The 15851-nt window shown below is 32.8% G+C and overlaps 1 protein-coding gene across 3 annotated transcripts; it reads left to right on the forward strand.

The window, feature by feature from the left end:
* Positions 1–5700: 5700 nt before the first annotated feature.
* dcma (syntaxin-like domain-containing protein decima) lies at positions 5701–15089 on the forward strand. 3 transcript variants are annotated; one of them, XM_086906416.1, is made up of 6 exons: positions 5701–6901; positions 7271–7437; positions 10677–10813; positions 11068–11244; positions 12308–12463; positions 14019–15089. In XM_086906416.1, exons 1-6 carry the CDS (start codon positions 6779–6781, stop codon positions 14189–14191), a joined length of 933 nt encoding a protein of 310 aa, XP_086762542.1. In that variant the 5' UTR covers positions 5701–6778; the 3' UTR covers positions 14192–15089. The 3 variants fall into 3 exon arrangements, with proteins under 3 accessions (XP_086762542.1, XP_003696826.1, XP_086762543.1); XM_003696778.4 differs by lacking the exon at positions 12308–12463; XM_086906417.1 differs by lacking the exon at positions 7271–7437.
* The last annotated feature ends 762 nt before the right edge of the window (positions 15090–15851 follow it).

Raw genomic sequence — 15851 nt, forward strand, 5'->3', positions numbered from 1 at the left:
TCGTTTTAGGCACGAACCTCATACTCTCTATTCTTCATAGTTTATCTATATTCCTGATTTAACATTTTCCTTATTTTAATTTTTTTTTTTTTATTTATTTAAATATGAGCAAAATGTTATTTTTATTTTCTGACGTACAATTTCATGCACGTTTTAACTTATTTATTCTGTGCAGATTCGTTCGTGAATGCATACATAGAATTGATGGTAAAATATGCAAGTAGAACGTGGATATCGGTAAGAAAAATTTTAAAAAGAAAAAAAGAAATATCTTGGCAATTTGAAATTCTTTAATATTTCTCAATGAGATTCGCTATGAAATATTAATTTATTGATACAATTTTACCTACAAATACCTTTTTTCTACGACTCGTAAGAGACTATAAAGATTGTAAGTTCAGAATGATAAAAGTAAACGCGTTATGTTTCATGCGTTATCGGTATTCAGAAATTAATGAATTATGTATCTTTTCCATATCACAAGATCCTTCGGTACACGTACATTTCTATTTCTAAATTTAAATATCAATGTTAATTAATCGTTATTTAAATACGAGCTGTTGCTATTTTCAAAAGTCACGAATAAAATTAACTCAGATTGAAGATCGTGTACTCGAAACAGTCATCCGTGACTGTTTCTAGATTTACATTTTCATCGTACAGCCTATGATTCTCCATTATCGTTGACCACCGTTCTGATTTTTAATGGATGCAAAACGAATGCATACATGCAAAGCGGCATGCAAATCGAGGAATACAACTCGGTTGTCGCATCTCGCTCAATGTGTGCGAGCGAAACGATTGAACGCATTGATCGAGCAAGAATCTATTTCGATGAAAAGTTCGCGTGAAAATGAGAGAATCTGATTACTTGTTTCGTTAAGCGAGATTTTTTTCATCGTCGAGACGATTGTTAATTTCTTTTTTTTTTTTTTTTAGATGTTTAGATAATCGATGTATCTACGGGTAATTGAATCGATATCAATCGCCCCCTTTTATCGATTTATGTTTGTCAAACACCGTGAATGCTTGGCAACTCCAAGACGCATGGGTCGATGTAAATGTAAATTGACATCTGGCGTCGATATATCGTGCGTCAACGAAACACCAACACCGAAAATTAGGGCTGATATTAATAGATTTCAAGCGAGATATATTACAGTCTCGTTTACGTGTATTATACAAGATCGCTCATTCAATTTGACATCAAAGCCTAAATTTCGCTAATAAATTTAATGTCAAAAGTCCTCCATTAATGAATTTTATTCGATCGAATCGTGTTACTTTATATTGTTTTCCAACTATTTTAAAAAATTTTGCATATGCATTAAGAAAGGCTTGAATATTCAGTCTGTTTCCATATTAAAAAGTTGTTATGCCTTGTAATATTATTATTCAAGAATTTATTTATCTTCGAGTCTACTAATAAGTAACCTCAACTTTGCCCAATAAATCACAATTAATTTTTCATTCTCGTTCTTTTTCGAATTTTACTCTTTCTTACTTCGATTCGACGATACACGTCCAACGCTCATGATTTAATCTTGATCCTCGTTATTGAGAGATAAGAAAGAAAGAAACATTAGGGAAGAATATCGTGATACTACGATAGACCGGATTAATATTTGAAAGAGTCATATTAGAGCGCCTCAACCAGTATTCTAAAGGTTGAGAGTCACTATTCTGCGCTCGACGTTTATGACACGAAATTTGCTGCAGATATCCGTTTTCCTGAGGGTCGTAGAACGACGATGCTTGTCTCTAAACCTTCATCTCACTACTATGACTACGCGAAATGGAAAGCCATCTCATATTGATGGAACAATAAAACTTGGCCGCGTTTACAGAACGTGAAAAGGATTATATTCAAGTTACGATTACACGTTAATTTCAAATATACATATATATTGATATTCGAAGAAGGATGAGATATTTTCACGAGATATTATTTTTTTTTTTTATGCTGTTTCTCCTTGGTAAATTAAATTACTTCTAAGATTCCAGTAGTATGATCAGTAAAACTGGCGAAACTGGCGAGTTTTTCGATCAATCCCATTTCAGAAATTGATTTCACCGGCAGCCTTGGGGAATTTATGTCTTTATACTTTCGAAGATTAAAAAACCACTGGCGTAAAGTAGGTAAACGGAAGCATTTTAATATGCGAAATAATGGAGCGGATACTTCGTTTTAATGAAGAACACGAATCTGAAATTTATACAGAAGTCGATTTATTCCGATTTCATGTGTAAATGTAATTATAAATCGAGATACGTAAAGTTCAATTTTTGTTTTATTTGTTAAAAAATGACCAATCTTTCTTATCTGAGCTGGGAAATTTCTCGATATTTTGAGACGAAGAAAAAACTTTTTTAACTCGAAAGAAAAAGATTTTTTTTTTTTTTAAAAAAAGTAGGAAGAAAGTCTCGCATTTGATGACGACGGAGCAAAGCGGTGGAAAGGAAGGATGAAAATTCTTGCTGCGCGGATTTTTGCCCGCGAAACTTGGCGATGATTGATGTCAAGGGCTCTCGTGAATTCTAGAACCACGTTACAAATTTCGCTCGTTATCGGGCCGTCCCTCTAACAGCCGTGGAAAGCGACGTGGTTTACCATCACGTGAACAAACAGGAAGGAAAATGGCACGGATATCGTTTTGAGAGAGAAAGAGAGGAGGGGAAAAAAGATGGGTAAAAAATCAGATAACAGACCTGGGCAAAGAGAGTGGGTTGAAAAAATATGAATTATCATACGAATTAAAACATGGATAGATTTCCTTCCATTTTCAAAGTTAATTGTTCCACTTTGATAAATTAATTAAACATTTCCGGAATAATCTGCTGCGTTAAAAGGATATTCCATTCATTCGCGTAACAGTTTCATCAACAAACGCGATCGATACACTTCTATCGCTTGATATCATGAAAATTTTTGCTACCGTATAACGAAAATATATTTGCTTAATCGATTAGGAGACATTAAATTTACTCATTAATTAGGAATATCGCGGTGAAACCAATATCCATATGTTGGTTGCAGCATACGATACCTAAATTCTTCGTTAAAAGTTAATATTTATGTAACATCCTATACATAATATATGCACATTATCTAATTAAATATTTATTAATAAATGTCAATTATCACGTGTTAATAAACACGTTTTAATAAGAAATTAATTAAATAAGAATATGTAATAAATTAAACGGAATTTACAAATTTAAAATTGGAAATTGTATAAAAAGTGTCCTTCGTTCTGAAAATTTTTTTCTTCTAAGAATTTAAAATGTTTCAATAATCGTTGAAACGATTCAGTTACATCGTCATGATATTACTGAATCAAAGATCACGAATGTTTATTAGTGCAAATATGAATTTTATTATGCTCTATAATACAAAGCTTTCAACGATTTCTTGTCGATGATTATTCGATGATCGATCGATCAAAAAACTTTTCATTTTATCAGAACAGTGTGAAGCGTTGACGTTGTGATTTTATGATCGTGCATGCACCCAATGATGTTGTTCTAACGTGAAATTAGTTGATCGCGCCTGTTGCTACGACACAGTTTCGGTCTGTGCACGGATGATATACCTGTTACTTCGAGCAATCATTTAGTTTAGGCTTTCGCCCACCATCTTGGATCAAAAAAGCAAAGATTGTTTTTTGAAGAATACGACTGAATATCGTCACTCATACACGCAACACTCTGTCTCTCAATAATACATCTGACCCATATTATCTGTCGTATTTGTATTTCATTTTGTTATTTTACAGTACAAATATTTTGCAAAACGTAATATAAACAACGTTTTGATTTTGAATCGAAATCAATATTATGGAAATCACATTAGTCATTAAGATTTTATTTTATCTTCTGTTCATCTTTTTATATTTAATCTCTCTTTTTCTCTTTTTCGATTTTCTTTTATTTCTTTATTCTATTCGGTTAAATTTTCGACAAAAGTAAAGAAAAATGGAATTCATAGATGGATAAGAATCAATCGATTTATCATTCTACGTTCGAAACTTGATAATGATGTCTTATACTTTGTCCGCGATATTTGTATCGTATCGTATCTTCTTTTTCTGTGTATCTTTAACGAATGTAAAGACCGCAGTAGTATAATATCGAATAAGTCAGCCGTAAAGAAACTCGAGAAACAGCTCTCTCTCTCCTGCTATTCTACCTTCCGTGTGACAATTCGTTGAAAATTCTGTTGTGAAACTTTTTACCAATAGGTTCACCTCACTATTATAAAAAAATGTATATAAAAATATATATTGAATGGAATAATAATACAATGTGAAATATACAATACAATTATTTATTTTGATTTTTACAATTTATGTACTTTTGGAAAATCGAGATGATTTTTTATATTTGAACAACTTATAAATGCATACATATTGATTAAGAGATTGTAAAAGCATAGTAGAATAATAAGCGAAAAAGGTCAGGCAAATAATCTGTGACAAAGAATTTGTTTGCGTTAAACTTTAATTACTTTAACGGTGCATTTTGTTGATTGAAAACAAATAAAAAAAAAGTAGACAATAATTGAATATAGTTTTAAAAAAAGTTGAAATTTCGATATTAATACAAATATGTTGAACAACAATGTATTATTTTTCACCACGAAAATGTCTGTATTTATTTCCATGCTTCTACATCTACCACGGCATGCAAAACTCCTTTTTGCTAATGATACGAATTCCCTCCTTAATTACTTTCTACATGGAATAGAATCTTGAGAATACAATTCGCAGCTTCTTTTAATTAAACATTTGTTCAGAATGTTGAAAATCTGTCTTCCAGATATAATTACGATATTAATAATAGAGAGAAAACAAGATATTTTTGAAATTGTAAATTCGCACATTCGAATTTTCATAGCTTTCTAAAGAATACACGCCCGTACAAAGAGATATCGAAAGGACAGAAGCATTATTACTTACTCTTTCGCTTATATTTTACGACTTTGTTCGGATACTATATTAGCCTGCTCTTTGACCAAAGATTTCGCTTTTCTCCATAAAAGTCGGCTTTCTCCTCGTTTCGTATCGTACAACAAGATACATTGTAATCTTTCACGTTATCATTTCCTATTGCATCGCGTTTAGTTCTCTCCGCATTGTGAATGCACGTGAAAGAAAAAGAAAATAAAAGACATTCTAAGGGAAGAAGAAAAAAGAAAAAGGTATTCATCAAAAACTGAATACGGAAGATTGATGATTATTAAACTATCGTTAAAAAATGGAGGATGAATAGAAGCGTATTTAATCATGTAAAATTTTACATAAATGACATTAAGAACTTTTACGTACGTTGTAAATAATTTTACTTATTTTATTTTAAAAACCGAATAAGGAAGATTGATGATTATTAAACTATCGTTAAATATCGAGGGCGTGTTTAATCACGTAAAATTTTACGTAAATGACATTAAGAACTTATACGTTGTAAATATTTTACTCGTTTATTAAATATTCTGAAATTTCGTACATACACGCGCATATAAATGAGCAACGAGAGAGAAAGAGAGAGAAAGTAATAAATACACGCGAGTAGTAGAATGACAGACCGAGTCAGACATGCGCCCTCAAAGCGGGAATCGCGGCAGTGAAAGAGCTCGAGAGCAAAACCCACGTTTCAGTTTGTCGCGTGTGCTCGCTCGGCGCGCATATCGTTCGGCCAAACTCGATAAACAATGTCACGGGGAATGTCGAACATTTCGACAAGAAGAAACGCAGTCGTTTCCTCTCACGCTTCCTCGTTTGATGCGTTCCGTTTCACGTGAATTTCCAATTTAAATGGGAAAGGATGAATCCATCGTCGAGGGGAGCACAAGGGTCGGATCGAACGACGCACGAATCGCAATACCGGCAGCACCACCTTCACTTTTCGATTTATATCGAGAACACTTCAGTCAATTCATCGGCGTAAAATGCCTATGAATCGTCGAACGAATTATTAATTCTCCGGAATTCGAACTTTGCAATTTAATCATCGTCGTTAGATTCCTTCGTTCCATCTACTGCCACCGGTTTCGTTATATCCGTGTTATGGTGGAGTGTGCCCGACGTACCCGAAGTAATATTTTTCTCGATCATTTTCGTGGGAACAAGACAAAAGCGAAAATCGTAATCGGGCCGAATACACGGAGAAGCATTGTGTTCGCGGCTCTCAATCAGCTGTTCGTGCGGTTGCATCTCAACTAGATGGATCACGTGAATGCTGTTCACTCGATGTTCTCGGACTAACAAGATCTCTCTCTCTCTCTCTCTCTCTCTCTTTCTCTCTCTCCATGGGAGATCTAGTTTATCGTGGGATGAATATTGTCAGTGTAAAACGTTGTTCATATATATATATCTGACCGTTGTTCTGAACCGTTGTTTGCTCAAAACCGATGTTGAATGAAAAAAAAGAAAAAAAAAAAAAATAAAGAGGAAATAAAGATGAAATTACATATCGATATAAAACTAATTTTGAGGAATATCGTTATCTCAAAATATTGATAAACGCCAAATGTTAATAATATTCGCGACTGATAATTCCACTGTAACTGATTAAATCATATCCATGAATTAACAATGGACAAACAAAACACATGTGTTAATTATCGATGGTTGGAAGTGTAAATTAAACTGGTATTTTCGGTGTCCCTTTAATGGCCACGTAGCATAAAGCATCGCAGCATTTGCAGGCTATCGTTTAACTGTATTGTTAATTGCCTTGTGGCGATTGGCAATCAAACGGTGCTCCTTAAAGCGCAATAATGACGGAATCGCCAATACCGTCGGTCAGCAACGTTCAGACTTGTACCCATCATAGTCGAAGCCAATCTCAAATGCAAACTCAAGATGACAAGAGCGAGAAAACGGAGAAGGCTGTTCTTTCGGTAATTTAATTTTATTATCTTATTACATTTATCATTATTACGGCGTTCATTGACCGGAATATCATTAGATTCGATGATATTTCGACAAATTTATAATATTATTCCGATAATACGTATTTTCCTTTCACGACGACAAGTTGCGCGTATTACCGGTTTCGTATAAAGCAGTTCGAACGGTAAATCGTTTTGTTACGTTTAACCGTGTAATAATCGTCGATCGTGTAACAAATTGCTCGGTTTACGATCCTGGAAAGCTTAATTTCCGATTTGTGTATTATATCGAAGCACGTTCTACGCATTGTGATCGGTGCGCTTACTTTAACGTCAAACATCGGGGAAACGGGGTTAATAGAGGATTTTATTTCGCAGCAAATTCAAGAGATCAACAGCCAAGTGGCGCAATACCGCGATTTGCTGATAAACATCGGTCAACCACGAGACTGTCCGGAACTTCGAGAAAAAATTCGAAGATTGAGACGAAATTGCGTAGAAACGTGTAGACACACGTCCCAGCTTATACTGCCACAAGTACGAAGGTAGGGCGCAAACATTTTGCTACGATTTTTTCCTTCTTCTTTTTCTTTCTTTTTTCCCCGATTTCTTTTCCAAAATGAAAAGAAAGAAAAGCAGAGGGAAAAAATTTTTTTACCGTCCTTGACACGGTATTTCAAATCTTCACGGTATAAAATTTTCACGGAAGAACTGGCGTATCGATCATTATGGCCATTAAACTTGCTAATTGGCGAGTAGAGAGAAGAAGTGAGAAATTGAAGGATAAGTCAAAAGAAAATAAAAAAGGGAAAGGGGAAACCGAACGATTGATTAACCAGTTTATGTCAATTACTCGGAATCAACCATTAAACGAAGACGTGCTACACAGAGCGAACTCGAATTGCTTCCGGTTAATGGGATTCCAATTAACACGATAAATAGATTGCTATGATAGAAGCCAACCAGCCAACGATCGTATATGTTGTTAGTTTCCTGATGCGAGATAATCAAAGATTTTCTACGGCGATACTTGGAAATGCATCGTTTCAAGAAAATCTTTAAATAAAAGGTCCCTTTATTGGTCCCTGCCACGTATCCCTGGCACGTACAATTTATCAGACTTTATCGTCGTAACTTTGCATCTCAAATTACATCTTTTAATTAAATAAATAAAACGATTATTAAACGATTTTTTCGAAATCAAGTCGGTCTTCTTTGTACAATTACAATTATATAATCTTATCACGTTTTGAATCACGTCTTTAATTCCGTAACGGTAAGGATGGAAGGAGAATTATTAATTATTAATTAATTATTGTTACACCAGTCCTTTCGTTATCAAACAACGCGTCACAGAAAAACACCATTAAGATCAGATAAAGGAAAGAGTGAAATAATAGTATCACGAGAATTTCTATTACTTTGAAGTGTGCTGCAAAGAATGTTATCGATTCTACGGAATTGGTTTTTCCAAGAAAAAAAGATAAAAGGGAAAAACGAACGATGACCATCGACCGCTCTTTAAAGATTCTTAGACGTCACCTTTGAATTTCTTTGTCTGTTTTAATGAAAAGTTAAATGTTTCGTGAATTTCTTCCTCTTTTACTTTCTCATTAATTCCTAATTCTTATAACCAGATAGATAAATCAATTGAAATTTCTTAATTGTCTATTTTTTTTTTTATAAAATTGCCAGTGGTTAATCAAACGAAAATCGTTTTTCTCGTTGGATCGTATTTATTGACGAGTTATTTTTATTTAGTTCAATTCTTACCTTCAAATTATCGAGTATTGCATATTCATTTATTTTCACACAGTTATTCATTATATAATTGTTTAATTACGGTGCAGCCCTGCGTGTAAGTATACAAGACTGTCTCTTTCCTCTCTCTCTCTTCCTTTCTCTCTCCGCTTCCAACACATAGCTGCATAATTTCTGTTACGTTTAAAACGTCAAACACACTCTAATTGTGATTTAAACGTTGCTTAAACGATCATTCGGTGAAAATTAAACGCATATAATTATCGAAATATCGAATAAACTTATGTAAAGATTTGACATAGTATAACACGATTAAATAAAAATCATTCCTATTCGATATCTTTATTAGCAAAAGCATTGCTAACGTACGACGAAACGCTTAAGAATATCCTGAATGTTTGATCATGCAAACAACTTTTCCAAATACGTGCGTCGTAATAGGGGATGTCGTGCAACATATCTTGCAAAATCACGCGACTTCTGTATCGATTACACGGAGCGCGACAGCACAGAAACATTTGTCTTTCTTTATTCTTTTTCTTTTTTCTTTTATAAAAATTGTTATACCCATAATTCGTCGAATACCATTCTTTTCCCAATTTCATTCGCCTCTTTGACGAACAATTTTCCATTCAAACGCTTACGTAAAAATCTATTTTAATACCAACAATGAAAACGGGTCACAAACTTTGCATAAATTATTCGATTTTAAATAATTTAATATCCTCCTAATAAATATATTCCAAAATTATTCTTAAATTATTCGAAAATTCTGAAGATTGTTTTTAGCGGTATTTTTGATGAAACAGCGGCAAAGAAATATAGCAAAGCATCAAGTTTATTCTGATAATCGTTCGTTCATATTCGCTATAATTCTTGAATACGAGAAAATTTCAGCCCGTAAAACCGTGAGCCTGAAATTGAGCGATAAGTAGTATAAACCGCGTGCAAGACAGACTCTAACGCGAAGTGTAATACGTATAAATGATCAGCCATTGGAGAGAAAGAAATTATTTTCCTCCTTCGCCTGGTTTATTAGATTTTCGCGATACTTAAAATTATGGTTCTCGAGTAAAAGTTAGCCAAGAAACACGGAGAAACCATTTGCAAAGCTGGAGAAAAGAGCTTCGTAAAAGGCTATTATACAATTTCTATGAAACTTCATAAATATCGTAATAACAAAATATTTTATCCGTGTGCGTAATTACTTTTTGTTTTAATTTTAATTACTTTTGAAATTTTATCACAGTGTGCGTATATGTATGTGTGTATGAGTATGTATTATTTATAAAAATAGCAAAATAGACGAAAGTGTCACGCAAGAAGTATTTTCACAGCCAAAGTATTGTCTCTCCGTTTGGCTCTCTGGCCTCCAACGTGACGATTACAAAATTAAAAAATGCCAGAAAACTTTTCCTCTCCGTCGACTTGGTTAAATCTTCGTGGTTTGTTTTACGCGTGACGCCGACGCACTTCATTATGATTCTACGATCTCTCGCTTCGTCTCTCCTTTCCACGGTGAAAAAAAGGTGGGGGAGGGGGAATTCCTCATTTGATCACAAACCAACACTAACAAACAGCCTCGTTACAAAACGAATCGGTTTCACGACGCATTTACGAGAATGATATAAACGTTTTATATTCGCGGTAACAAAAAGGGATCTTAAGATAAGTCTTTAATATAACAAATTTAACTTGAATCGTGATAAAATAATTCGAAATAATAATCGAAATCCTTTGGATCTTCATTCAAAGTTCTACATTTTTATTGAATTTTCAACAAATGTGTATCAAATTCTTATAAATAATCGATAATCACGATTTGGTAAGAAGAGTAATTGGTTCGAGGGAATGTAGAATGAATTGTAGCGAAATTATAGGCAGGAAAGGCGGAGAGATGTAGGGATAAAAGGAAAAAGAAAGTGTAATAATTAAAGAAGGAAAAAAGTAGACGACGAAATGCCTAACGAGAAAACTTCGATGATAAAAAAGTAATAGGTCTGGGAATGGGTTTTGCTTTCAGAACTACGGATATCGGAATCCCTGTAGACAGTCCAAATTTGATGCTTCTCTTTTATGTCGCGCAATTGTTTCTGCGCGAGCTCTGCAAAAGTAAGAACCTCATCCGCATCGTGCCGATGGACATGACGGAGTATTACGGTAATTTTGAGAATCCTCCTATAAATATCTTATCTTAGGAATCAATCAATTTTAATTAATTAAACAAAACAATTTTAATTAAATCTTGCCGCCTTATAAATTCATTTACAATAATCCTGCTATATTAATAATATCCGTATCGAAGTTGAAGATATCATCGAGAGAATATATGTTAGAATATATGTCAGTTTTCTGGTGGAACCAATAATATTCATAGTAACGATCAGCATAAATCTTTCTCTCTCTGGTTTCAGAAACTCGATCCGGCCCATCCAACATCGGCAATGTGATCTCACAAATAGTTCTCTGCAAGCAAATCACACCAGATTTCTACGAGGAAGAATTGTGCAGCATTCAAAAGGATTCCGAAGAAATTCGTGGTCTGATCAACGAGTTGCAAGAGTTTATGCCTCAATCAAGTGGTGATATAGGTACTGTCATTTTCTCTTTCTCTCTCTCTCTCTCTCTCTCTCTCTCTCTTCCATCCCTTTTATCGCATCTTTCCATTTCCTATCGTCTACCTCTTAGAATTTTATTTTTTCAACGATCTCATTCGATGTCCTCTATATTTTGACCCGATTTTCACAGAATGATCGAATTTACATCGTTAGTATAAAAGTTCTTGTCCCACCACGAGTACGGTTTCTTTTCAATACGGAGAAATTAAATTTTCGTAATAAACGGTAGAAAATCGAGCCACGTTTCGAATCGTACTCGAAACATAAATGTTCCCCAATGGTTAATTCGATTCTAATTTCTACTTGAACTCTTGATTATTCTATTTGCCACCCTGATATACATACACCTCCCCTTGCTTCGTTGACCTTTCTTTCTCTGGCCATCTTTCTTCCTATTCTACTATTCTCTCCCGACCTATCTATTCAACCGTCTCTAATCGGGTTACTCCAGAGGCCAAGGTCTGGATTTCAAAGGAGAACAATTCTCCCTTTCTCTCTATTCGTCTCTTTGACTGCGTCTTACCTCGTCGCGCTCGCCATTGATTCTATATAAGGAACAAACGTATTACCTTCCAACAGGATAGAGCTCGCAAACTAGAGTTATCAGGCGGTGGTTCGCTTCTCAGCTCAGTTAGTACACGGCGGCCTTAATTATCTATCGATATAATAAGCGAATTTGGATGCGTCCCCGTAGCCCATTCCCTCGGAGGAAGAGAGGGAGGGAGAAAGATAGCACGAAAATCACCACGTGTACCGCGATCTTCGATCCCGTGAACGTCGATTCGAAACTTGGTTGCTTGCTTATCAGGAGAATAACGATGCAACTAGAGAGACAAGAGGGGGGGAGAGAGAGAGAGAGAGAGAGAGAGAGAGAGACATAGGATATTTGACATTGAACGAGAAAGAGGTCAAGGTCGATTCGAAACACGGATTTCCTTCACCGTGTGTTACGAACGGGAAATTCACGCTCGAGAAAGATCGTACCACTGTCTCCGAGGGAAAATAAGAAAAACAAGTGGAATCGTTGTATTCGTAGGTAGAATTTCGAGAAAGGACAGGTCGAGTAGCGGTGTGCACATGGCGTGTCGAGAGAATTCGTCGGGGAAACGGTGCAAAACGACGAGAGAGGAACGAGGTGGAGGGAAGCGAAGCGCGAATAAAAAGAGACGCATGGTTTATTCCCGAGCCGAAAGTAAATATATATATCTGTATGTGTACGTGTATTTATAGTAGTATTTATACAACGTGGAAGATCTTGTCGAAATGAAAACGACAACATTTTTAACAATCCTCGAAAGACGTTCGATTGATCATTTCGGGAATCTGATAATATATTGATTTGATAATATAGTATATATATATATATATATATATATATCGAAATATATAAACAAGTGCACTAACGTAAAAATACGTGAAAGGTACGCGAGTATTTAACATTAAACAGAACTCGGGTCAAGGATAGATGGAAACCGTTCCTGCGTTCCCTCCGTTCTCCACGAGAGGAAACGAGAATCCGCTGGGCGCGGAAAAAGGGTGGGAAAATCAAAGATAAAGAGGGAAATATGTCCGATCATGAACCGATAAAACAATTCGAATCGCGATTTGTGAAAGAATCTCGATTGTGCAAACTTTACTATGGACTACTCGTTCTTTTCATTCATTTTTTCTACCCAAATCTTCTGTTTGTCGCGATAAAATTAATGTGTACACGTAACGTCAACTGTGTAATGCAATTCTTGAGGTCAAGGACGAGTGGAATTCATTTTCATATTCATATTTTCATATTCGACTACTGGAAAAAATATGATGGTATAATATATAAAAAATATTGGTGTGATAATATAAAATTTTTCATTACAAAATGTTGTTATGTGATGAAAAATTATGACGATAATTCGTTGATAAATTAATTTAAGTTACAACTTGAAAAAAACCAAACTAAATTTTTTTAAATTCGCGAAACATTTTTTATCGCCAATGATCGATGATACCATTAGCGATTATCGTGATGATGCAAAGGATCAAACGTGAAAGGATCTCAAATCTCAAAGAACAAATATCCCAATTTATTGCGATTGCGTAGCAATCGAGGAATTAAATCACACATTTTCATTGAAACATCATGTGAACTTGTACGATTTTTTCGTATTATTTTATACTATGTAAAATGGTACTACTTTGCAAAAATTATTAATTAATAATATCATCATATTTATGTATCATGTTTTATGTAAGAAGCTCACGCTTACATTTCGCTACAATTTGACAAATCTTTTTTTTATGTTTTTATTTCATATAATTGTGAAATATATTTTCCCCATTAAAAATATATTTTGAAATAAGATATAGTGAAAAAAAATTTTTTTGAAAATTAGGAATAGAAAAACATGTTAATGTCGATTCATGCTATTCATCGAAAGTCGTATATTATAAAAATCGATATACGATCGAACAGCTAAAGAAGAATTTTAATAGAATCGTAAAAAAAAAAAAAAAAGTTTTCTTAGATTATGTAAAGAAATTAACCATTATTAGTGCTATTTGTTTTAATTTCGAGAAAAAGTTTATGGAGAATTCCTTAAATTAGAAGCGTATATTGATTCGAGCTTCCACTGAGTAATATCACGTTTTTTACTTCTTCTTTCATTAAATAATTCCATGGTTGAAATGCCATTGACTTGGCTGTATATTTGGCTTATAAAGCTTACCTAACTAAAAACATTTTTTTTGAATTTCATTTGCAGAAAAGTACACGGCTTTACAAAATGCGGGAAGTTGGAGTAATCGTACCAATGGTAGACGGATACACCGATGGAACCAAACTCATAATAGACCTACTAGAACTACCAGACAATCGTCCTACTTTTGCGGAGCTTTGAATCTTTTTTGTTGCGCAGCAAGAACAAATTACGTTTAATTATTAGACATATTTGCCCGCCAAATTTCTTTACAAAAAATCTTTTTGCAAAAGATTTTTATTAATTTCCTCCTGTGTTAGATTTTCTGTTTTAAATTTTAAATTTTAAGGATAAGTCATAAATAAAGAGAAATTCTCACTATGTTTTGCAATCATGAAACGAAACATTCTAATAATTAGTCGATTAGACGATAAGAAACCTAATACTGAGATTTTATTTAGTTAATAGTACAAACTATTTAATAATAAGTACAAATCTCTTAATATAGAAAAATATTCAATAAACATATTTTTATAAAGGAATTTCATTTATTGCGGAATTGTTTAAATAATAATAAGAAATCTAACTTAAACTTACGATGCAATTTGTCTCACATCGGTAATCGACGATCGTAAAACGATTAAGATCGATTTCTTGATGAATTTTATTATACTTCCTCTTGTTCTTCGATCAGCACCAATAACTATGGAATGATATTTAATATATTATAAAAAAAAAGGAAAAGTCAATGTAAAAAACAATCATTATAGATATGGTATTATTATTTGTATTCAAATAATTATTATTCAAAATCCGAACTGTGATGAACGAGCTCAAATTTATCGCTGATCGATATAAAAAACTACATCACATCGGATAATAGGGAAATAAATGCCAATTGAATTGGACGTTGATTATTTCAATAGTGGACCAACGTATCATTTGTATGCAATGAAAGTGATGTAATTAAAAACATTTCTACTATTTTAAAATTTTAATCGTATTAAACTTTTAAAAAATATTCTATTGTTAAAAGTATTGTATTTTTCATTATCATTATAAAATTGTTATTTATAAATTAATATGATAAAATATTTTATTTAGTTATCATTTTTTGTTAACAAATTGGCGATACGATATACGATTCGTTTTAACGTTAAATATATTATTATATGTATAAATATTAAAAATATACATGTATGTATATGATTATATATAAAATCTTTATGTACATGGTTTATATATTGCTAATGATGTTATGAAATGTTTTGTTATTTTAAATATTGCGCAAAAAAAAATATTTATATAAAATACTAATTATTTCTATTAATTTAAAAACAAACTAAATTGTATGTATATTTGTATGTATATATGTATATTTTATTGTATTCATATATATTTCTATAATCGCTCTATTGAAAATAATTAAATATTTAAATATATGAATAGAATATTGAATTAGAACATACACATGTTAAAAAAAAACTAAAATTCATGATGCTATAAAAAATTATACGCAAAATTGAATATTAATATTCATATATATTAATGTAATTATTCGTAAGAATATCATCTATTTAATGAATCTTTGAATATTTTTTTATTTGGCGGTGCAAAAAAACTAAATTTTTCGTCTAATTTTCTTTATTAATAAATAATTTCGTTGTATATTATATCATATATGAAAAATAATAAATAAATAAATCATTAGAAATTAAAAATTTGTGTTTGATTTTGACAGAAAGAAAAATTCTCCAATTAATATTTATAGATACATATATATAAATATATATTTATCGAATTTTTATTTAAATTTATTTCTCTTATTTCTCAAAATATAATAATATACTATTATTCTCTTGCAAGAAAATATATAGCGCGCATTTATAAAATGATGAT

The sequence above is a fragment of the Apis florea genome, unplaced genomic scaffold, assembly GCF_048593485.1.
Source record: "Apis florea isolate Af1SG1 unplaced genomic scaffold, ASM4859348v1 contig_2495_pilon, whole genome shotgun sequence".
NCBI lineage: Eukaryota > Metazoa > Arthropoda > Insecta > Hymenoptera > Apidae > Apis > Apis florea.

Excerpts from the sequence above, each read along its gene's own strand:
- dcma (XM_086906416.1), top strand. The coding sequence starts at position 6,779 with ATGACGGAATCGCCAATACCGTCGGTCAGCAACGTTCAGACTTGTACC. Across the intron at positions 7,438-10,676 it reads ATACTGCCACAAGTACGAAG|AACTACGGATATCGGAATCC; the intron begins GTAGGGCGCAAA and ends TTTTGCTTTCAG. Across the intron at positions 12,464-14,018 it reads GGTTTATTCCCGAGCCGAAA|AAAAGTACACGGCTTTACAA; the intron begins GTAAATATATAT and ends TTTCATTTGCAG.